This window comes from Dendrobium catenatum, unplaced genomic scaffold (assembly GCF_001605985.2).
Source record: "Dendrobium catenatum unplaced genomic scaffold, ASM160598v2 fragScaff_scaffold_325, whole genome shotgun sequence".
NCBI classification, from domain to species: Eukaryota; Viridiplantae; Streptophyta; class Magnoliopsida; order Asparagales; family Orchidaceae; genus Dendrobium; species Dendrobium catenatum.
Genome location: NW_021318787.1, coordinates 751,092 through 775,873, shown reverse-complemented (window position 1 = coordinate 775,873; position 24,782 = coordinate 751,092). Strand labels below are relative to the sequence as shown.

Genomic DNA, 24,782 nt, shown 5'->3' with positions numbered 1-24,782 from the left:
GTGAGTTGGTCGCAGGAGCTTCAACACAGTGGCAGGAGGAAGAGTTGGAGGTCGTAAGTCGGATGGGCTTCGGGAGTTTGAGATAGGGAAAGATGTTAGATGCAGGCAGAGAGGTGTTCAATGTCGATCTTAAAGCTTGGTCGTGGGAGGGTCGACGTCCGTAGGAGTGGAGGTCGGGATTTGGTGGAGTTGGAGTCAGGCTTGCGTTCGGCCTGGAGCAGGTCGGAGGATTTCAAGAGCTTCCGTGAGAGGAATATGGCGAAGAGCGAAGAAGCTTGTTTCATTGTTGTATTTAACGACTTGAATCAAGTAGATCTTTGCACGCTAGCGTGACGAGACATGAATTCGGCGCCGTTTGCACAGAGTATGGGCACTGCAGATGCGGCCTCGATAGAGATACAGGATGGCTCCATTATAGGTAATCATTTTTAGGCATTTTTTATTTTCTCTTTTTATTTTTTTTGTTCTTTGCACACTACAACAGAGGTCGATCAACACAATGATAAGAGCTTTTTGAGTAATAAGAACTTCTTGAAGCAAGGAAATATTAGTTGGGTTTGATTCCATCGATTCAAAAAATCGTTCATTGATCATGTTTAAAAGTAGAAATAGTACTAGATATGTATGATGAATTCCAATTTGCAGACTTAAGAGCCATTTCACATTTTTTTGCTTTTAGCAGAAGGCAAAGAGAGGATCAACTCAAACCACTTTGTTTGAAGCAACAACAAAAATATCAAAAAAATTTGGATAAAGGCTCCAATGATTTTTATATATGAATCTATAATTTTGTTTATGAGTATGGCCAATAAAGATCATGATGGGAGAGTGATCAAAAGTCATAGGATTCAAAGCTTTTAACTGTGTAAAGGGATAAACATGTAGCCAACAAGTATTGGAAAATGCTCGGTGAAGGAGGCAATGGATGAGATTATCCAATGTTGATTAAGGTAGAGCAGTTTTGTGAAGCTCAATTAGATTGTCATTGAAAATATAGTTGTTGAAATCCGATTGCTTGCTAGGAAGTGGGGGGAGATCCATCCTATTTTTCATTACGATGTCTTAGGCAGTTATAATCCCACAAAATGAGTCAAAGATCATATGTATTTAGAGCAGCATTAGCAATGAATTTCCGTATGGCTTTCTTTTCCAAGCAGCATAAACAAAAATAACAAAAATTTAACTGTAGAGGAATACTTTCCATCTATGAGCATATTGAGCATGATAGAAAAGGGATGTAAAAGTGATTTGATTGGTATTCCACTTGATAAGAATGCGATCCCATGGAGAAACCTAAAAATTATCACAACTGCTCTTCTGATTATACATTTTTGTACTTTTTAAAATAAAGAGGATCCAAGATATAAGAGAGGAAGATAATTTTATTTCCAACATATAAAACATGTCACTGTTGAGCTCCTTGATCAAATTTTTATAATCCATTGGTTCGGTCATGATTGCTTAGCTCTCTAACATTCGAAGTTATAATGTTGGGATAAGATATTATAAACAAAGAGTTAATGACTTATAGAGCCCTTCCTACCTTTAGAGGAAGAGGGAGGAATGACAACTGTGTGTGTAATGTTATCTAAAATATGAGTAATTTTAGAAAAAGAATTATTCTATTGAGAATTGATTACCTCATCTGCATCTTTAGCACAATAATATCATTTTCAAAGGCATATTTAGAATTTTGTGACTAGTTAGGGACTTTCACCAATGTCTACTAATGAATGGGATTTATCACCTTTACTATCTAAATGGATGGGGACAAGGAGATTAACATTTGGAGCTACAGCAAAGGGTATAGTAGTAGGCGTAGAGGAAAAGGAGAGTTTTAGGAAATTTCACCTATAGAGCAACTTCTGCTTCTGTCCCGAGGAATGATGTGAGCAGGTTAAGATGGATGATTTGTAGTTTTTGGACAGTTTGTTGAATCATGAGCAAAGATATCACAATTGGCACATGGGTTAGGCTTCCATTTATTTATTTATTTTTATTTTTTTTAGGCTTCCATTCATATAATATAGGTTGAGCATAATCTTTCCCATTAATGATGATAGTGATGGAATTCGAAAGCATTGAATTTTGTGGAATCATGTAAACTTATCCTGGCATAAAATATCCTTTTCCTGTTTGAAATAGGAGGATCAATTAAAAGAGGAATATCTACTTTGCTCAAAATCTTACGAATTCTAGATCTAGACTAGCAAAGAGGAGGAGGCGAGGAAGCTTAATTTAAACAGGAATTTATTTAAAATTTTCTTTCATTGATGTGATGTTTGATGCCCATTTTTAAAAAATAAATGGCCTATCATTTATGAATGAAGGGCTCCCATTTCTCATCATATCAATTCGTCAAAACAAATAAGCTTCACATGGAAGAAACAGTTCACAAAGGATAGAAGTTCAAATATATCTCTTAGCTTCCACAGTTTATGAGCAGCTTGGAGAAGGTTAACGTAAAAGGGTTCTCATTCAGTCATATAGCTGACCAAAGCTAGATCCCAAAATTTTGCTCTTTCTTCTATCTCCTCATTTGAGAAACATAGTTTCTACTAAGAGCACATAACATTGTTCAAGTTAAAGCTTAAGGCTTTCAGAACACTGGATATTAGCAACCCCTTCCATTCAGTTGTCCAAGAGAGGGGGAAGAGGATGATTGTTGAAAGGGTGTGCTAGGAAAAGGACCAAACAAATGAGAGTTGGTCGACTTAGCTTGAAGATGAGAGAAGTTGGTGGGATCCATGACACCTCACAAAATGATGTTTGGGCCAACGTCCTTACGAGGACCAAAGATTAGATATCGGATCTCAATAGATGGAGATTGAGCTGGAGAGGTGAAGGGAAAAGTAGAAAAGTATAAAAAATCCTAAAGGAAGCTCTCACAACTAGAGCTCCACGAAATCCCTTCTTCCAAAAAAAAAAAACATATATCACAATGGGACACCACACCCCTAAAAACAAAGCTTCTTTTTTGTAGTGTTATTTCCATTCATACTCATTAATATGATTGTTAATGAGGCATGAATAATAATTGAGTACTGACTTGCCATGACTTGCCATATAGGAAATTTTGATGCTATAAAAAACTAAATTTACCAAGCATTAGGGTTTATATTTTTTTTCTTTTCTAGGAACTTTTGAAATTTACTGAAACCCTTAAATATGATGTTAATGCATGTTAGAGACAAATTCAACATAACCTGTGATATTTTTTACGGGTTAAATAAGAAATATGTTTTATTTAATGTTCTCTCACTCTCACTCTTTCTCTTTATTACATTCGTTACACTGGTACTTAGGGGTTGTTTGGTTGGAGGAAAAATGAATGCAGTGTAAAAGAAATACATTGTTTTTTTATTTTTTGGTGTTTGGTTGGACAGAATGTAAAATAAAGTAAAATACTAATGTATTAGAAACTCCTCGATGTAGTTCATTTTATTAAAAAATTTAGTTTTCTGTATATTTATCTTCAAATTCATTTTTTTTTCAATTTTATGGCAAAATTTTCAAAATACACTATTTTTACTTTACTTTTTTCAAAACATCTATTATGCTTAATTCATTAAAATGTTAACTTATAAAATACAATGATTGTAATGTATATGTCCTGATACCTCGAACCACCGACGTGGCTCGCTGACTACGATCCCTTGGACCACAGATGGAGTAATTCTGATTGCGTTCTTATGTTGAATTGTGGAGGGAAGGATTTGCACGGATGTTGTCTGATTGTTTTTATTAGTCTTTGGATCTTAAGGTAATTGGGTATTATAACTCATGATGAATGTTGTCTGATTGTTTTTATTAGCATTTGGATCTTAAGGTGATTGGGTATTTTAACTCATGATGAATGTTGTATGATGTTTTCATTAGCCTTTGGATCTTAATGTGATTGTGTATTATAACTCTATGATGGTAATGGAGTGTGGCATCAACATGATTTCATTTGCAACAATCTTTTTCATTTTGAGTATTTAACTAGATAAGAGATCTCATTGTTGTAGTTGGTGAACAAGTTTCATAGTGTAGTGGTTATGGAATTTGTAGACACTTTCAAGTTTCATCGCTGAACTTTATGTTGGTTCAACTTGAAACTTTTGGATTTTATGCAAGATAATTTTTTTACTGATTTAACATGTTTAATAATATAGTTATGAAAAGAAGTATTTTGATAACCCATTATGTACTTTTGGAAGCCATAGCTTCTCTTGTGTAGCACAATTGATTGCAAAAGAGGGTAAATTGGCTTAGGATATCCTGACTAAATTTTAGTCGGGATGAATTTTCTAATCATGGAATTTGCCTAATATAAATGCAATAGATGCTTAATCAATCAACTTATTTTATAACACCAAATAATAGTAATTATTATAACACCAAAATAATACTAAATATTATAAATACACTGCTTTTATAAATACACTAGTTGTAATGTGATGCAATCAAAAATCCGGGGAGAGGGACCGAAATTCTCGATCACAACAAAGAAAGGACTTCCTAGATAAAAGAAAGACAACCACTTACTATCTTAGATACTTTAGAACAAACTCTTACATTTCATATAGAAAGAACACTTAGAAACATAATATTAAAAGACACTTTTATATATAAAGACTCTTATAATCGACTCAAATAAAAAACACCTAAACTTGCTTTCCAAGAGACGAAGGATACAATGGAGTGGATACTTGCGGAGAGACGAAAGCGGTTAGAAGCCGAGAAGAAGGGTGGAAGGAACTCGCAAGTCTCCCCAAGAGATAGAAGAAGAAGTGGAACAAGCTCTCAAGCTCTTCCAAGAAAATCACTAAGATTTCTTTCCAAAAATTCTCTTATATCATTCCTAAAACAGCCACATAACATCTTCTATATATAGACAAGGGAGGGGAATACAAACAGCCCCAAAACCCTTTAATATTCTATATTAAATAAGGGAAATGAAAAGCCAACAGCCAACTCTAGGAAACGAAGCACCAAAGCCACGGAAAAGCCCCCCATCAGCCACAGGAAAACAGCCCAGGCGGAACCTGAAGAGGCAGCCGCAAAAAACCGAGGCCTGCACGGATCCAAAGTACCAAGGCACGGGAAAGGCCACCCAGCACGGAAAACCAGCAGCCAACCGGGGAAACCAAGGAGCCAAGACACGGAAAACAACCCAACACAGGAAACCCAAAAGCCAAAGCATGGAAGAAGAAAAGGGTGAAAAGGAAGAGTCAAGTTCACTAATAAATGAACTAAAAAACATAGCTCATAACGAGCTAACTCTTAGTTCAAAAATTAATGAGCTAGCAAGCTCAAGGGATCAAAACCAAATTTTTTTGGGTTTGATTTGACCCCCCCTTTGTCTACATCAGACTCCCCTACTTGAGGACTCATCTTCCGATGAGTTAGCTTTTGATTTCTTCTGAGGAGGTGAAGGTGGAGTATCTAACTCTTTAATCTTTTCTCCAAACTTCTTTAAAATTTCTTCTTGCTCTTTCTCGAACTGTCTTTGTAGATACGTCTTCCATTTCTTGAATTTCTGATCACATAAGAACATGTGATATTGAAGTTTGTATAATCTGTCTTGAAGCGGATCTGTTGAATCACCTTCAGTTGAAATCCATCTATCCATCGGAAGAGGGACATCAGGATTGTCTGGCTTGTTTTCATCTTTGAATGAATCTATCTTTTTGTCTTTTTCCATTTTTCAATAAACTTTGACTCAAATAAAGACTCAACCTAAAGAAACTTAGACTCACAAGACTCACACAACTTGACTTGACTTGACAAACCAACTTAAAAACCTAGGATTTCCTAACCTGCTCTGATACCAAAAAATGATGCAATCAAAAATCCAGGGAGAGGGACCCAAATTCTCGATCACAACAAAGAAAGGACTTCCTAGATAAAAGAAAGACAACCACTTACTATCTTATAAACTTTAGAACAAACTCTTACATTTCATATAGAAATAACACTTAGAAACATAATATTAAAAGACACTTTTATATATAAAGACTCTCACAATCGACTCAAATAAAATACAACTAAACTTGCTTTCCAAGAGACGAAGGATACAATGAAGTGGATACTTGCGGAGAGACGAAAGAGGTTAGAAGCCGAGCAGAAGGGTGGAAAGAACTCGCAAGTCTCCCCAAGAGATAGAAGAAGAAGTGGAACAAGCTCTCAAGCTCTTCCAAGAAAATCACTAAGATTTCTTTCCAAAAATTCTGTTATATCATTCCTAAAATAGCCACAAAACATCTTCTATATATAGACAAGGGAGGGGAACACAAACAGCCCCAAAAACCCTTTAATATTCTATATTAAATAAGGGAAATGAAAAGCCAACAGTTAACTCTAGGAAACGAAGCACCAAAGCCATTGCAAAGCCCCCCATCAGCCACAGGAAAACTGCCCAGGGGGAACCCGAAGAAGTAGCTGCAAAAAACCAAGGAGGCCCGCACGGAACCGAAGCACCAAGGCATGGGAAAGGCCACCCAACCCGGAAAACCAGCAGCCAACCAGTAAAACCAAGGAACCAAGACACGGAAAACAGCCCAACACAGGAAACCCAAAAGCCAAAGCATGGAAGAAGAAAAGGGGAAAAAGGAAGAGTCAGGTTCACTAATAAATGAACTAAAAAACATAGCTCATAATGAGATAACTCTTAGTTAAAAAATTAATGAGCTAGCAAGCTCAAGGGAAATCAAAACCAAATTTTTTTTGGGTTTGATTTGGCCCCCCCTTTGTCTACATCATAATGCCAAAATAAATTATTACAAAAAATCGCTTTTACTTTACTCTGGTTCTACCTCACCAAACAAGGGAAACAATTATCCTATGTTTATTTTGCAAACAACTAAACAGTTTCAAAGTATTCGGAATGCACCACATTTACTTTACATTACATTTATTTTACACTGTTTTTTTTTTTCAGGCAACCAAACAACCCCTTAATGTTTTCCTTACTCTTGCGCTTGACAATATGAGAAAAATATACATGTTGACTACTTTAAAATATATGCTTGATATACTTATCTATGTATAAACTTCTTTCTTTCAGAATGTGTCAATTTTTCACAATTTCTTTTTTGTTTTGTTATAATGAAACATCCAAAATGGAAAATCAAGTTTGTCCATCTTAATTTATATCATACACGATGAAGGAAGTAGGCCATTAAACTTCAAAAAATTTGCACAATGATTCATCTATGCATCAATCACATAAAGTTTACACCTTAATGGAAAGCCAAGATGATTTGGTAGATGTTGATTGTTTTATTATTAACAAATACTTGATGTATTAACACTTTGCACTCTTGGCATACATTTATTTATAACAAGTTATTGTTCATGATTCTGAATCAAATGAGCAAAAGTTTTATTTTTGATGAAAAGCCATTGCATTTAGTGCATTTCTTTATTTTTTTTTATTGAGGTTCATATTTTTAAATGTGGTAATCAAATGTAATGTCTAGTTGTTGTTGTAATGTAGATCAATGTTAAGATCTATAGGTATATGTATATAAATGTGTATGCATGCTTGTATTAATTACAAACATATCAAATATACTTTTTGCAAGAGGATGTAACTTGGTGTATGCTTTTTACTGATGATATTGTTCTTATTGATAAAACTAGAGAGGTAGGTGAAAAAAAAATTGAATTATGGAGATAAACCTTAGACTCTAAAGCTTTTTTTTTGAGTAGATCTAAAATCAAATATATGGAGTGTAATTTTAATAGTCATGGATCTAGTGATGGGATTGTGATATTGGGTGATCAAGTTGTTAAAAAGAGTGCATATTTTAGATATATCAAGTCTATTGTTCAAAGCGATATTATTAGTAGAATTCATGTTGGAGGGTTGAAGTGGAGGAATGCATCGTGCCTAATGTGTGATAGAAAGGTACCCCTCAAACTTAAGGAAAAAAATTATAAGAAGGTGATTAGACCTACAATGTTTTGTGTCACAGAATATTGGCCATTAAAAGAGGAGCATAAAATTAAGTTAAGTGTTACAAAGATGAGGATACTCAAGTGGATGAATGATTTTACTGAATGCGAAACGAATCTATGCATGAAGAGGTTGGAGTAGCTCCAGTGGAAGATACTATTATAGAATTTTGCCTTTTAGATATTTTGGTCACATAAAACATCTGCCTTTCGATGACTCTATTAGGAAGTAGATTATTAGATCCTGCCTATGTTAAGAAAGATAAATGTAGACTTAAAAAGATTTAGTTATAAATTATTAAAAATGATATTTTTTTATTAGTTTTAAATGAATGTTTGACTTTAATAGGACACAATGGAGGAAAAAAAGTTATGTATCCAACCCTATGTAGTAGGGTAAAAGCTTGTTGTTGTTGTATCAAATATATTGTATGCACATGTGAATGTGTGTCAAGTTACACAAAAATGCATAAATTTCATTACTATGAAAATATAAATTTTTGTCAATTTTTTTATTTTTCAATATGTTTTGATTCTCCTAAATCAAAGTTAGGATTGTTTTTCATCATCATTTTTATTGAAACTAAAGAAGGAACAAATAGCTAAGTCTTTGCATGGTAATGCTTTTCTTACATCTTACTTTCCTAAAAGAGTGGATATGGATTTTTTGTAGTGAGCATGCTACAAAATGCTCTATACTTACTCAATATACTTTCACTAGCCCATGTATCGTTGCTCTCTTGTGTTTGTGAGAGTGGTAATAATGTTATTTTTCATAACATCACTGATGTCGAACCAAACTAGTCATGATTGGGGTGGGATTATTGATTTAATAGAGTTGCCAATTATGATCTCTCAATTAAAGAAATAAGAATTAAATCAAATCCCAAATCTGAAGTTAATTTGGAGTAATTGATTGAGAGACTTAATTGGGAGAGCAGAAGGGGAAAGGGAGAGAGGGAGGGGCCGACCACTTTGATGAGGTCTTGATTGGAGTGTTTTATGACTTGCCAATCCTAGGCTATCAATTATGTGAGCGAAAATTAAGGCCAATCTCCCATTAAATTCAAATTAGCATGATTGGGGGAGGTTTCCTAATATAGCTCATGTTATTTTAGGAAAAAGATTTCAGATTTTGAATAAATTAAAATATGATTTGAAAACCTTCCTAATTTAAAATGCGCTAATTATGGAAAGTAGTGACTATGCATTTGAAATTTAAAATTTGAAATCAAAGGGGGGAGGTGCGGTGTTTAATGAATTGCTAATCTTGGAATATTAATTAGGGAAATATATCATTGGTAATTATTTATTTGAATTTCAAATAGCATGATTGGAGGAGCTTTCCTAACATATCTCTTTTCTTTTAGGAAAGATATTTCAAATTCAAAATTATTTAAATTTGAAATCTTTTGACTTTTCAAATTTATAAGAATTTAAATTAGGAAAGTAATGAATGTATGCATGGTTTTGAATTTTTGGAGCCAAGGGGAGGGGGGGGGATGGTGGCTGGCGGCCGGTGGTTGGGTTGGGCAAGGGTTCAGCCAAAGGTTGGGGAAAGTGGAGGCCGGTGGGAAGGGCTGAGGGAAGAGGAATGGTATCAGAGCGAGATGAAGGTGGCGGCTTGGGGAGGAGGAGGAGAGAGAGTCAGTGGAGAAGATAAACCACGAGCCCGGACGCTTCCTGCGGCTGATGGTTAATACTTTTCCCTCATCTAGGGACTTCAAACCACGAGCCCGGATGCTTCTTGCGGCTGGTGGGTAGTACGTTGCCCTCACCTAGGAACTTAAACTCTCATAAGAACTCTCGAAGCTCTTAAGAACAAAGTACATAATTTTCCCTTAATAATCATCCATCCCCTCAAAAAGAAGAGGGGATTATAAATAGCCAAAATACAATAATAAGATAAATGGCAAAAGTGCCATCGGGGGGTGCCTACTCACTCAAGTGAGGGTAAAAATGAAAAAATGCATAAAAAACCATAATACAAATAATAACTCAAAATAAAATGGTACAATCATGGCCGTCGATCTTCGGCTCCTCCTCTAATAAACTTTCAAGGTCGGATGTCCTCATTAATTATACATTGCAACATAAACTATTAACCTATTAAAATAGATCAAATTAAAAATAAACAAAGGTGAGCCATAAATATAACTAGGCTTTAAAATTCTTTGAAATTAGTCCAATTCAATTATGTTGCAGCATTTTTTGAGTCAGTTTGTAATTGACTTATAGTTTATTGGACTTTTGTGGGATGATTTAATTTGATTTGTGGCTTGTATTACATTAACACCCTTGAGGTGCAAAGACATATACTTAGAAGCGTTCATATTTATGTAGTAATCTAAGGACTAGTTTTTATAGTTTATTGCTGGTAACCATTTGATTAGAACTATGCGCTCAATATTTTGTCATGCATTCTTTTAAAATTATACTTTCAACATCCAAGTAGGTAGATGGAATTGGAATGATGAGACTATAAAAGCAACAATTGTAACAAAAATCACTTTTATAGAAGAATCAACAAGCAGTTCCCTATTTGGGCTTATCCATGGCATTTTATTCTTCTGTAGTTGACCCGATCTTTTGGTTTGATGTGTAGGAAAGAGGACTATCAGTCTGTCACTCTAGTGAGATAGGAATTGATATCGTTGAATGAAAACAACTGTATTGGGATGTAGCGTTTATTTGTCGAGATTTTGAACAAGATGTTTAATTTTGTGTTGACATTGTACATAATGAGTCCATACTTTTAGAGAAGTATAAAGGGATGATAGAAACAAGAAATAAAGATCATCATGCTATTGAACCCTTCTCCATGTCTTTCTATTATGTTGTTCAATTTATATTTGATTAGAGTTATTAGATGGTTGGTCCTTTAGCATCTCTTTAAGCATTTCATGTGCAATTGGCTAGCTTGACATCATCTCAGAGCATAACAAATGTTCAAGCCCACATCAAGCTAATATCTTCATAGTTAGCTATGGGTGGGACTAACTAATTTTGAATTGCTTGGCTCTTGATATAGAGGCTTAAGGGATGGGGTTGCGGGGTGGGGAGAGGCAAACTTAGTGGAAATTGTGTTCTTCGTTGCGTTATTTAAAATTTCATAATATAAGTTGCACCTAAGCTCCTTTTAATGGAATTTACCATAAGTTGTATGCTTCTTGGTGTCCTAGATGAGGCTTTTCCACAAAATGTTTGAGGAGCACCTCAAGGCGCGCACTCCTACGCAATAACAAAGAGGCGTACTTCTCATATTTTAAGGTTAGGGTGATTCAAACAAAAAACTTGGAATAAAGTATATTTCTTAAAACCCAAATTTATTGTTTCTCCCAATTAATCTATTTAAAATTGGCTTCATACTCAGTTCCTTTCCTTAGCCACTCACCATGGTCTGCTTACTAAAGCACTGTAGTTGCCAAGCCAAGCCTTCTTCCTCCACAACATATCCTCTTACTCCACTATATCTACTTTTATTGTTAATATCAATAGTCATTTAAGTAAATAATTATAATGATGATTCTAATGAAGACCCATTAAGTGACGAGAGTGATGAAGACTTTTAATTTTACAAATTATCATCTTAATGGCTTAGATTACTTTTTAATGTTTTTTTTTTTTAAATTTTTTTACTTTCACTATAAGATTACTTTTTAATGTTGATTCGAGAGTAGGATACACATACTGTGATGAACTTACTTTGATTTGTTATATTCTTACTTTGATGTTAGTATGATATGCCTTTCTTTGTACTTTGATGTTGTAATGATACTTGTTATTTTGCGCTATTTATTGATTATATGGCTTTCATCTCAAAATATCTCGAAGCTTATGTCTCGGCTCACCTACAGAAAATACCTCAATTCCTAATTCAATAATTTTAGTCCTGGTCTCTTGGTGCATGATGGAATTGAGCGGACCTGGTGAATTACAATTGCCAGAGGAATTTTAATCCTGGGGAATTACAAGGAAGGAAAAGATGGCGGTGGGTTTGCTTTTTGAGGAAGTGTGGCCTTCAATTGAAAATCATGCCAGATCATTGTATAAACAAAATGGTAGTTTTCTTTTTGTGTAGTTGCTGAATGGAAGCATTGGAAATGGCTGCAATTTACCTTTTCTTTGTCTTGTGGCTACAAGAGAGAGTCACTAGAAGATACAAAAAAACTTAGTAAGCAAGAAAAAAAAAGAACTGAGAAAGAAAGAGATGGAAGAAAGTTAAGTTTGAATCATGTCTAAGAAAGTCCTAAAGACTTTTTTTTCATTGGAGTAGCAAGGGAAAAAAAATTGGTGAGTGGGGAAAAATAATCGAACGAAGGAACAAAAATGAAGGAAGAAAGAGGGAAATGAAGACTTAGGTAGAATCGCACTTTGAATCTCTTGAAAGTAACGAAGAGATGGCTTCTGTAGTACGAGCTTCCAGGGTTTCATTAAATTATGAATAATATCCTACTATTTTTAGGTGTACTTAATTACTTTGAATTTCTTTTTACTTTTTATACTTAAAATATTTCTCTCTAATTAATTTATGGGACGTGTCATACTTTAAAACTTTGGGAGAAAGTTATGGAGCATAGGTTACGACGTGATACTAATGTTTCTCAAAATCAATTTGGATTCATGCCGGATAGGTCTACTATGGAAGCTATTCATTTATTGAGAGGGTTGATGGAGAAGTTTAGAGAGACTAAGGAGTATTTATTGATTTAGAGAAAGCATATGATAAAGTTTGAAGAGAAGTGCTATGGAGAGTTCTAGAAAAGAAAGGGGTTAATAACGCTTATATTCAAGTTATTAGGTATATGTATGCAGGAGCTATTACTTGTGTTCAAACACAAGGTAGTTTGACCAAGTATTTTCCTATTTTAGGTGGATTACATCAAGGATCAACCTTAAGCCCTTATCTTTTTTGCTTTTGTCATGGATGTTCTTACTAGACATTTGTAAGATGATATACCTTGGTGTATGCTTTTTGCTGATGATATTCTTCTTGTTGATAATACTAGAGACGGAGTTGAAGGTAAACTCGAATTATGGAGGTCAACTTTATAGTCTAAAGGTTTTTGTTTGAGTAGATCTAAAACCAAATACATTGAGTGTAATTTTAGTAGTAATAGATCTAGCGGGGGTTTGTGACTTTGAACAATCAATTCATTAATAAGTGTACTCGTTTTAAATATATTTGGTCTATTGTTCAGAGTGATGGTGAAATCATGGAGTGTAATTTTAGTAGTAATAGATCTAGTGGGGGGTTTGTGACTTTGAACGATTAATTCATTAATAAGTATACTCTTTTTAGATATCTTGGGTCTATTGTTCAGAGTGGTGGTGAAATAGATTGGGATATTATTAGTAGAATTCAAGTTCGATGGTTGAAATGGAGGAATGCTTCGTGTTTGTTGTGTGATAGAAAAGTATCAATCAATTTTAAGGGAAAATTTAATAAGATGGTGGTGAGATCTGTAATGCTTTATGGCGCAGAATGTTGGCCATTAAAAGAGAAGCATAATATTAAGTTAAGTGTTTTGGAGATGATGATGCTTAGGTGGATGAGTGGACTTATTTTTAGAGACAGGATAAAAAATGAGCATATACGGGAAAAGGTTGGAGTAGTTCCAGTGGCTGATTACATTAGAGAGAGTCTCCTTAGATGGTTTGGTCATGTAAAATTTCGGCCTTTCGATGATCGTATTTGGAGAGTAGATGTATTAGATTTGACCTATATTAAGAAAGGTAGAGGTAGACCTAAATGACATTTTTTTATTAGATTTAAATTAGAATTTGACTCTTAACAGGACACAATGGAGAAAAAAGGATTCATGAAGCTGAAACCACTTAGTGGAATTAAAGGCTTGATGTTGTTATTGCTGCTTCTTAATTTATGGAATACGAATCAATTTCATCTAAAATAATGTATGCTGCGCTTATCAATTTTGATGCATCTCCTGATGTATAAAATTTATATGCTTCATGCCATTTTGCTTCACTAACAACGCGTTAATGCATTTTAACAATACTTTGTTTCAAAGCATGTTTTATTGCTCCTTGAAGTTATTTTTTTTAACAGTGGTTATGGGCTTAGGAGGCTTTGTTTTAGGTTGTTAGATAGTTAAGAATTAGTTGCCGTTTGTCCAATGAGTGGTAGCCATGTGGATAAGGGAATAGTCGCACAAGCTATCCTTGCTTAATTCAACCTAAACCAAATTTATTATGGAAGCAAGCTTTCTATTGGTAGAGAGACCATAGATATTAAAGGGTTCATAGGCTCCATTTAGATTCAACCTTTCTATTGGTGGCTTTTACTAATTGTGAGAGAATGAGAGTTGAATCTAATTAGGATTCAATTTACCCAATTGCTAGGTATTGGTTTTGATTGGGTCATGCTAGTCTAAGTTTGTTTTAGATTCTAGTGCACTCAATTTGGGCTTTATTGGGCTTGGGTGACCAAATAGGATTTGGTTTCCAAATTGGATTTGGTTTAGTCTAAGCCTACTCCCATCAAGGCTTTCAATAAATCAATTTCCCCTTAGCTGAGTTGAGTTTGATTTGGAGTAGGATTGCTTAAGGGGCTCCAATCTAAGTATTGCTCAAATCAAAGTAGATCTGGACCATTCTGATGAACAATAAACATAGATTAGGATACTTAGGCTTTGTTTTTAAACCACTTAGATCTTATGTGTAGAGCTATGCATTTACTCTATTTTGTTAGGAAGCCATAATAGTGCTAGAATGATCAACTTGGGACTCTTATAGGTCACTATTGGTAGAGAGACCATAGATATTAAACTTGTGGATCATCCCAGTTTAATATACATCCACTATCGGAGGGGGCTACTCTTATTTGAGTGAACTATACATAGTTCTTTGAGATTTGTCTTAGATTGGCTGACTGGGGTGGGGATAAATCTAAATACCCAAGAGTAAGGGTTGTTTGAGGTATTTTGACTTCTATAAGATTCCCCAATTCAAATGGGAAAAACATCGCCAAATAAAGCAACTGAAATATGTAAAAAATTTCATATAGTTTGCCATTTTCATGGAGAAGGGCGTAAGATTTAATCTTTGGTAGATGCATCCCTAAAGTTTCATACATTTATATTGTGCATGACCACATAATCTCTTATTAACTACTAAATAAACTTAATATCTTTCCTCCTGCCTTGAATATATATATATATTAAAAGAAAGCTATGGCAATAATTCCTTTATTGTTCCAAATTCAAGGACTCTTATATTTTTTAAAAAGTTGAACTAATGATTGGTTGTAAATGTTTTGAAAATTTGAGGATGCTTTTACTCTCATTTAGTACTCGTCATTTTTTATGAAAGACTAAGTACATGCTGTTTTATTTGATTTATAGATTTTTTAAAACTCATTTCATTATTAAAGCTCCATCATTTGATTTCAAAAGTTTTCATGCTAAATAGGCAACGTCAACTAAATTTTTTCTTTTTTTTCTTGACATGGCTGTTTCAGTTTTTGAACACGAATCATACTTTATATAATGCGGTTTTAATGTCCGAGCAAGAAGGGTCAATACAATCAGAAGAAGCTCGAAGGGCAGCTCATAGCCTAAGGATTGACTTTGAAAAGGGTGGTATTCATCTTCCTACTGGTATGGATTCATTAACAAATTTCCTAAAGTGCTTGTAGGCTTATATGATGCATCATGTTTAGCTAATTCTTGCGTTAATTGTGGCAGAGAAGCTGGAACGAGTTAACCAATTAAACACACAGATTGCTCTACTGGGTAGACAGTATGTTCAACGTTAATTATTCTTTTATATGCTTTGACTTTTCGTTATTGTGAGAATTGCATTTTTGCACCCTTGTCACATGGCTTTTATGAATATGATGTCTCTACATTAGCACATCTTTTTAAGTTCCTGGAATTGTATTTCATATGATGAAAAGCTTATCTAATCTTGACGTATTTTTTTATTTTGGATGTCACAATTCATGTCATGCATACTTCTCTGATGAAATTATAACATGATCTAAATGGAATAAAGCACATCATAAGTAGCTAGATTGTTTAAATGAATTTCATTTTAATGAATTAAGAACCTTATAACGTCATTCTAACTTTCTCGAGAAGCACATGTTGGAGCATTTCGATCGCCTTCCACTGCAACATGTAACAACTCAATAAACTTTGGTTGACAATATTTGGCTGTTTGCTTGAAAGTGTGCTTGAAAATGATTTAAATTATTAGGCTATCATCAATTTTACTGTAATAAAGGATAGAGAAGAGATGAGAGAGAGGATGGAGAAGAGGTGAGAGAGAGGGAGAGAGGGATGAAGAGTAAAATGTACTTACTACATATAAGAATCATATGTAAAATATGTTTCAAACTTGATGTAATATAAGACACATAATAATTATGCTAATAATTAATTAAAATACAAATATTGATGCACAAAAACAAGACACATAACCAAAGATTTATGCTACATCAGTTCTTTTGAGATGTAAATAACTTTTTACTCTAGAGAGAGTTAAACTTTTGCTAGGTGGAGAATTAGAGATCTTCAACTATATGTTTTTGTCACACCCTACACTGCCCCTTCCAAATAATGCAGGGTGCAATAAAAAAATCATATAATTCATAAACATTCATAACACAAATCATTTCAACCACCTTCATGCCACTTAAAATGGAAACATTCAAAATTTTTCATGCCCTTTATACGTATATAATTAAAGAGCAACTAAGCTCATAAATTTTTTTTTATGACAACTGTGCATGTACCTCTAATTAGGACTCATCTCTTTCTACCATAAAATCAAATATAGTTTTTAAAATTGACTTGAGTCTAGTTAGCTTCCACCTTTTCCTAGCTCTTTCCTGTGACAACAGCCAGAATAAAAATCTGGTGAGCTATGAGGCTCATAAAGTACGTAATTTACTAATATCGTATTAAGTATATGAAACATAATACTTGTTTATTAACAAGAAGTAATAAGAACTATATGTAATCAGTAAGGAAATATGCATAGTATGAAATTATTTAACAGGTAAAAGTTAATGTCACATGTAAGAACTATACTAATTTGAACCACTTTAGGGTATGTCTCATGATGCCAATATCATCACCACATGTCACATACTGCTGACATCATCAATTATGCCAAATGTATTCAATGAGTAATTCATACATCACAATATTTTATTATTCTTATATCTTTCAGTTCATCATATAACTTCCTTTTTTCAACCTTAAAAAGTGTCATGTCCTCATGGTTATGTCTAGGTCTATAGCTGGTAGGCACCTAAGGTCGCACTACCTCTATCGCTCGTATGTTTCATATTCCGTAGGCTCATGAGGTCGCACTGTCCATTAGGGTCGCATTGCCCATTCACCTACCACCTAACATGACACATTCTTAGGCTTTTCTGATTATTGTATTTTCTCTTCCAAGTTATGTGACACTTGCCTGTATATAGACATATGCATATGCAGACAAGTTAGTATGATTGTCAGTTATATCAACAAATAGGTAGGTATGACTGTATGAATCTATCACAAGGTACAACATAATAGACTTGCACATGATCGCATAATATAACAGGATCATAATATACGACAAATTATATATGACATGACTATATAAATTACAATTTTTGATTTATTACAAAGTGCAATGTAGAGACCAATATTACACATAACTAATTAATTTTACCCGTGTATAATTATACACAATTAGAGTAGCCTACTATATTAAGAAAATTGCATATCTTACCTTGTCATCGCGCAGACTCACAAAGTTAGATATCTCATGTCTGCCTGTATGTATAGAGCACCTCCCAATTTCGACCTCGCATACATGATTATATTAATTTCCTTTGTAGTACAAATGCCCCAATCAATAACTGAACCTTTCTTTCTCTTTTTCTCCTCTTCCTCCCTTGATTCTTCTTTCTTCTTCCCTTATTTCCTTACTCTTTTCCCAAACCTCTCAGATTTCTTTTTCCTATTCCTGCCTACAGTCTTGATTTTTTCCGCATAATCAAATTAGTCAGCACCTCTCCTAATTCATTTCTTTGCTCTCCCTCTTCCTCTCAACCTTCTAGCCTTACCATGATCATTACTTTTTCAAACATCCATCACAATGAAACCCTTGGCTAGCCCCAATCCTAAATCCTGCACCAAATCATGCACAACCAAACCCCTTCCCTAGCACATACCTCCCACTTCAGTTGTATGAACCCGACTCCAGCGGCTCCTGCACTTCTCGGCCTGCTCCCGCTCCTTACCTGACCACTTCAACTCCAGTTGACCACCTCTCGGCCGATTGAGCACTCTCCTTCATGCCCGAGAGCTCCTAGTGGAGAATAAGGCTTTCAGTTGGAAGGGAATGAAATGGGATTAAAATAACCTAAGGCATTTAGAATGCCTTACCCCTTCCCTAAAGCCTTGCATGAAAGCCACATGTTCCACCACCCCTAGGTATAGTATACTTTATTTTTAAATAGTTATCTCATGTTTTTAACTTAGGAAAAAAATACAAATGAGATTTAATTTCCTAATTTCCAATTCTTTACAATATGACCTTTAGTTCTATATGTCAAATTGGTCCATTCGACGAGTAGAACACAATGACATTAAAATTGCAGAATTTCGTGAATGTTAGAATTTCGGGGTATTGTTAAATTGAGCCTAATGTGGCACACTCCTGATCAAATTGGGTTTTACAGTTGTAGAGCTTGCAAAATCCATCCCGAAGTGGAGTGGCAAATGGGAAGTTCGTTTTGGAGATGACGTGACATTAAAGAAATCCTTCTCAAAGAAGAGAGATGAAAGAGAAGAATATCACTATTTCGCCTCATCATCAAAAGTTTCTCTTCATCCATTAAAAAATGATCATTAATAAACATATGGAAGCTTATAGGTCTTCATTCATATAATTAAACTAACTCAAACTTTATGAAGAACTAATTAGTGAAACTGACTTTTTTTTTTTTAAACTTTCATTTGTTTTTTATTGGGTTGTGCTGTTTGAGTTTTGATGAATTGCTAGTAATTTGCAAATATAATACTTAAGTCTTGCAGGATGATGTGATATGAAGTAGAGAGATGGGCTCAACATTTACTCCAGTGTTATTATGCATATAAATAAGTGTTACTCCATACGGTGGTGAACTCCTGGACATTTTAATGCATATCGTTTTCCTTTTCTTTTTCATTTTCTTTTTATTTATCTTTCATTCACTTATATATTATTTGAATCTACTTTTGATACACTTATGTATAACAGCTTTATAACTTTACTTTATATTTTTCTTATATGCATTTCTTTACATACGATTACTTTCACGTAATTGTATACTTGTATATACATTGCATATTTCATAAGTAATAATTATAAAATAATTTATGAGTCTTAAATTGTTTATGTAACATGCTCCTTTTAAATAGAAAAGAAATACAATAAAGAAAGTTATGAAAATATCCACTTTGAATCTTTCAAGTCTTCGACGCTTGGTACAACGTAAAGAAATTCACAATCATAAAAAATTAAAAATTTATCGTTTAATCTTTCCATAAATTTTCTTAAATATTCATTTTTATTAATAATTACCTCAAATCTCAATTTCTCTTTTCTTGTTGAATCATTGGTTGATCAACTCTTACAATTTTGATATATCTCTTTCCAAAATCTCTAAATTTGTACAACAAAATTTTCATGAAAATTTGATTTAACTAATAAAATTTAATAATAATTACATGATAGAAATTTACTCACAATGGGGATTTTCCAAAAATCTCAAAATCCTTCCTCTTTCCTTCTCAATTCTCTTCTCCTCACTTTCGATTCTCTCTTATCTTCAATTAAATATTTCTACTAATTATATGAAGAATAGAAGTTATTTATATAAAAAAAATAAACAAACCTTCTTCCTTCCTTTCTCCCAAATTGTTCCTCTCTTCCACCGTCGTTTTTCCTAAATCACCGCTTCTATAACAATAGAAATGAAAATGAGTTGTTTAATCTTACCCTCTAACGTGATCAACTGCTAAAAATGACGAAACAAATCTTCCCCAAACCTTTTGGTGCGAGTTCGGCCATCCGCCCCTTCATGTTTTCGCGAACTGCTCTGTTCTATTCGCTAAAACCTGCGCCCCTCTATTAAGAATTGGCCGGTTCAGTTGAACTAGCCAGGTCTGGTTCTTACAATCGCCCCTTCTAAAAAAATTTCGTCCTCGAAATTTAAAATAATGTATAAGTGACATACCTTAAGTCAATGTTTAAAATTGCATAATCGGGTATTGAGACATTTTTCGTTCGTGAGCGAGGCGTAAGCCTCAAGGCGTTTTGAGGCGTAAGCCTCAAAATCAAAAGATTGTATAAACATAAAATGATAAATTTTTATATTCTAATGAGTAAAAAATATAAAACATAAAAAGGCACAAGATATGAAGTGAAATCAAAACATCCCAATAATAAGACAATATGAAATATAGTTAAACTCAAATTCTATCTTTCCCAAATCACAGTATATCAAACCCTTAAAAATAATGCTTCACTTATTCTTCATTAAGAAAACTTATACAAAGCATGCACTCATGAAGAAGCAGACCAATACTAACAACTATTACTACAGATGATGAATATAAAAATATGCCGGGCAGCCGGGGGTCCAAGGGGGCGTTGCCCCCTGGCGGGATTCGACCTAGCGGTACCGAGCATGTAGCTAGCGGTGCCGAGCATGTACCGAGTGGTACCGAGCATGTACCGAGTGGTACCAAGCATGTACCGAAAGGTACCGAGCATGTACTTAGTGGTACGAAGCATTGTTGTACTGAGTGGTACCGAGTAGTACCGAGCATGTACTTATCAATACCCAACAATACCAAACATTGCCGAGCAGACACCGATTGAAGAAACGTAGTTTTGGTTCGGAAATTATTGAAGACGCATGGGGGTGGGGGGCCGAACCGAATAGATATAGATTAGGTTAGGATTTTTTTGGAATTTTAAGAGGCGGACGCCTCTAAAACATGAGACGAGGCGCGCCTTAGTGAACTTGAAGCGTATGCCTCAATGCCAGCTCTCATTGCATAGGCTTTGAGGCTTAAAAATTTAAAATTGCATTACGCAATTTTAAACCATGCCTTAAGTGAATAGGTTGGGATATAGAGCTTTTATTTCTACTTCTTTCTCCCAGGTGACATCTCTTTCTGATCCATGCTTACATAAAATCTTCACAAAAGGGATTGCTTTATTCCTTAATTATTTCACATCATATTCCAATATTCTTTCAAGTTCCTCAACATATTTCAAATCAGGCTGTAAGTCAATTGATTTGGATTGAATTCTCTTTGACGCATCTGACATATACATCCGAAGTACTGATATATGAAACACATTATGAATTCCTTGCATATGTACTGGCAGATCTAATCTGTAAGTTATATTTCCAATCATTTAAATGATTTCATACGGACCTATAAATCTTGGGCTCAATTTTCTTGTCTTTCCAAACCTTTGCACACCTTCCATTGGGCTGATTTTTAAGAAAACAAATTATCCCAATTCAAACTCAACTGGTCTATGCTTTTGTTGCCTATCTTGTACTGCCTTTAGTTTGTCTCTGATCAATATGATTTTGCTAGTAGCCTCATCTACCAGTTCAGTTCCAATTATTTTTTTTCACATGTTTCTACCCAACACAAGGGTATTCTGCACTTTCTCCCATAAAGAGTCTCGTATGGTGCCATTCCAATACTAGATTGAAAATAGTTATTGTATGCAAATTTAATCAACCGTATGCGAGTCTCCCAATTTCCTCTAAAATCTAATACACATAACCGTAATAAATCATCCAAAGTCTGAATTTTCCTTTCTGATTGCTCATCTTTCTGAGGATGAAATATTGTATTGAAAGTCAATTGGGTGCCCATAGTTTTCTGAATTTTTTTCTACAATTTAGACGTGAATCAGACATCTCTATCAGAAACAATTGATTTTGGAATTCCATACAACATTACAATTTCATTCACATAATATTTTTGCCAACTTCTTCACTGAATATGTCTGCTCGATAGGTAAGAAATGAGCTGACTTTATTAATCTATCTATAACAACCCATATTGCATCTCGATTCTGCCTTGATCTTGATAATCTAATTACAAAGTCCATTGCAATGTCTTCCCATTTCCACCCATGTATATATAAAAGTTGTAGTTGACCACTTGACTTTTGATGTTCTGCTTTAATCATCTGACAAGGAATACATTTTGCCACAAATTATGTAATATTTCTTTTTAATCTTGGCCACCAGAACAACCTTCTCAGTTCCTAATATATCTTTGTACTACTTGGGTGAATTTCATAAGTTGAGAGGTAAGCTTTCTGCAATATCTCTTCTCTCAAATTTTCAATACTTGAAACACAGATCTTGCTCTTATACTTCAATAATCCTTTTCCATAAATTACAGAGTTCTCTAACTATCCTGCTTGCACTTTCCTTATGATCTTTTGAAATTTTTTATCTTGAGATAATGAATTGAGTACTCTATCCTTCAAGTTAGATTGAATCACCAGTTGATTTAATATCATATGTTTTGTATTTTTCTGGTTGACCACTGAAAGCTATAGTTTTTTCATGTCTTTAATTATCTATTTTTGCTGGGTGATTAACCAATTTGCATTTCCAAGAGCTTTTCTGCTAAGCGCATCTTCAACCACATTTGCCTTTCCAGGATGATATTGTATGTCCAAGTCACAATCTTTAATGAGCTCCAACCACCTTTTCTGCCTTCAATTAAGTTCTTTTTGATTAAAAAAATATTTGAAACTCTTATGATATGTAAATACTTCACATCTGACCCCATATAGGTAATATCTTCAGGAATGATTTATGTCCAGGAATGATTTAAAAATTATGTTCAACAAATCAATAAATACAGCGGGTGCATTTGTCACTCCAAATGGCATTACCATAAACTCATAGTTATCATATCTGATTTTGAAAATTGTCTTTGCTATATCTTCCTCCTTAATGCGTTATTGATGGTATCCAAATCTCAAATCAATTTTAGAGAAAACTGTTGCTCCTTCCAGTTGATCGAAAAGATCATCAATTCTAGGCAAATGATTTTTGTTATTAACAGTAAGCTTATTCAATTTTATGTAATCGATGCATATTCTGAAGCTCCCATCCTTCTTCTTTACAAATAAAATTGAAGCTCCTCATGGTGAGGAACTTGGCCTGATGAACTCTTTATCTAGCAATTCCTGTAATTGACTTTTCATCTCCTGTAACTCCTTGACTGTCATTCTGTAAGGTAACTTTGCCACTTGTTCTGAACCTTGTATCAACTTAATAGTGAAATCTATTTCTCTTTCTGGTGGTAACCCTGACAAATCATTTAAGAACACCTCTGGATATTCTTTGATTACAGGTATATCTTTCAACTCCTTAACTTATTTATATTCTTTACTTGAGCAAGAAAATACTGACATCCTTTGGACAAACTTGGAAGCTTTCATATATAAGTAATGATCATCAAAGCAATTCATCTATTTCTATAAAATTTTATCTCTCTCTCCTAGAAAATTAAATTTAATAATTTTTCTGTTGCAGTCAATAATCACAAAATGCTTTGATAACCAATCCATTCCCAATATCATGTCAAACTCGTGCAATGACAAAACATTCACTGTTGCTTCAAACTATCTTTCCTTTATTTTGAAAGTTACTTGACATAAACTATTTACATTCACAACAGATCCTTTTGATATCAAAACTTCCAAAATTGCATTTATTTTATAAACATTCAATCCCATTGATTTAACAAATATCTTTGAAATGAAAGAGTGTGAAGCTCTTGTATCAAAAAGGATTTGTATAGACTTTCCTTGAATTGTTACCATACCTATAAATTCACATAAAAAATATAACATAAACATTTCATTTTTCATTTTTATCACCTGTAATCACTTTAGGTGAATCCTTAGCATCCTTTTGAATCATTGCATATACTCTAAGCAGAGTTGATGTGAAACAACCAATGGAATGGCAGGATCTTATTAAGAAATTTGTTTTCACAATGAAATTATAACATTAATTATTCACTAAGTTTAGGATTATCAGTTTTTGTAATTATTGACTTGCTTCTAGCATGCGGTTACACATTAGATTAACAGAGCAATCCAAAATAATGGCAATAAAATAGTAAACAAATATGCGATTAACAATAATCTACCACTTAACAATTAGAACTTTCACCTTAGAGTTTCCCTCTTGATCGTTCTTTGGAAGTAGGTTTAGCGGAGGACAAAAGTTAGCAAGCCCAGTGATGCCATTGCGAGATAGAGGATGCCAGAGATTTTGACCAACAGAGAGTTGGCCGGAGTTGGAGAGATGGGTGGTCGTCCTGCGATCTTCCACGATCCTGTAAGTTGTTGCTCTTCGATGACGTCCACCAAAGTAAAGAGAATACGCTCCATGTATTCTTCGACGGTGCCTTCGGACCCAAATCCGGGATCAAAGAATGGTGATTGAATGATGTCGACTTCCTCTTGAGAATCGTAAACGAATCCGTGATCAACTTCCGGATCCGCCATTCATGTTTGTATTGACTAGAGAAGGGAAGAGAGAGGGAGAGGGGAGGTGGAAGTGGCAGTTTGGGAGGGGGATGGGCTTGGCCGTGAGCTAGAGGGAGAGGGAGGAAGTGGGCCGTGAGGGTGGACGGGTTGGGGTTCGAGTGAGGAAAAATTATTGCGTCCTCCCACCTGACGTAGAGATGCGTCCTCCCACCGCCAAAAAACTCAGTTTTTGCTCGGTATTGCTAGGTATTATTTGGTAATAACAAGGAATATCA

The 24,782-nt window shown here is 34.3% G+C and overlaps 1 protein-coding gene across 5 annotated transcripts in view; it reads left to right on the top strand.

The window, feature by feature from the left end:
* Window positions 1–15,424: 15,424 nt before the first annotated feature.
* LOC110100890 (mitochondrial intermediate peptidase, mitochondrial) overlaps window positions 15,425–24,782 on the top strand; it is a 71,005-nt gene continuing 61,647 nt past the window's right edge. For 2 of the 5 annotated variants that reach the window (XM_020828606.2, XM_020828605.2), the window contains exons 1-2: window positions 15,429–15,563; window positions 15,656–15,705. Coding sequence is in view for 2 of the 5 variants with exons in the window: in XM_020828604.2 (XP_020684263.2) it covers window positions 15,464–15,563; window positions 15,651–15,705 (155 nt within the window). In the remaining 3 variants the exon portion in view is untranslated. Of the gene's footprint in view, window positions 15,564–15,650; window positions 15,706–24,782 lie in introns of those variants that run through there. The other 3 variants (XM_028693593.1, XM_020828604.2, XM_028693594.1) reach the window with 3 other exon arrangements.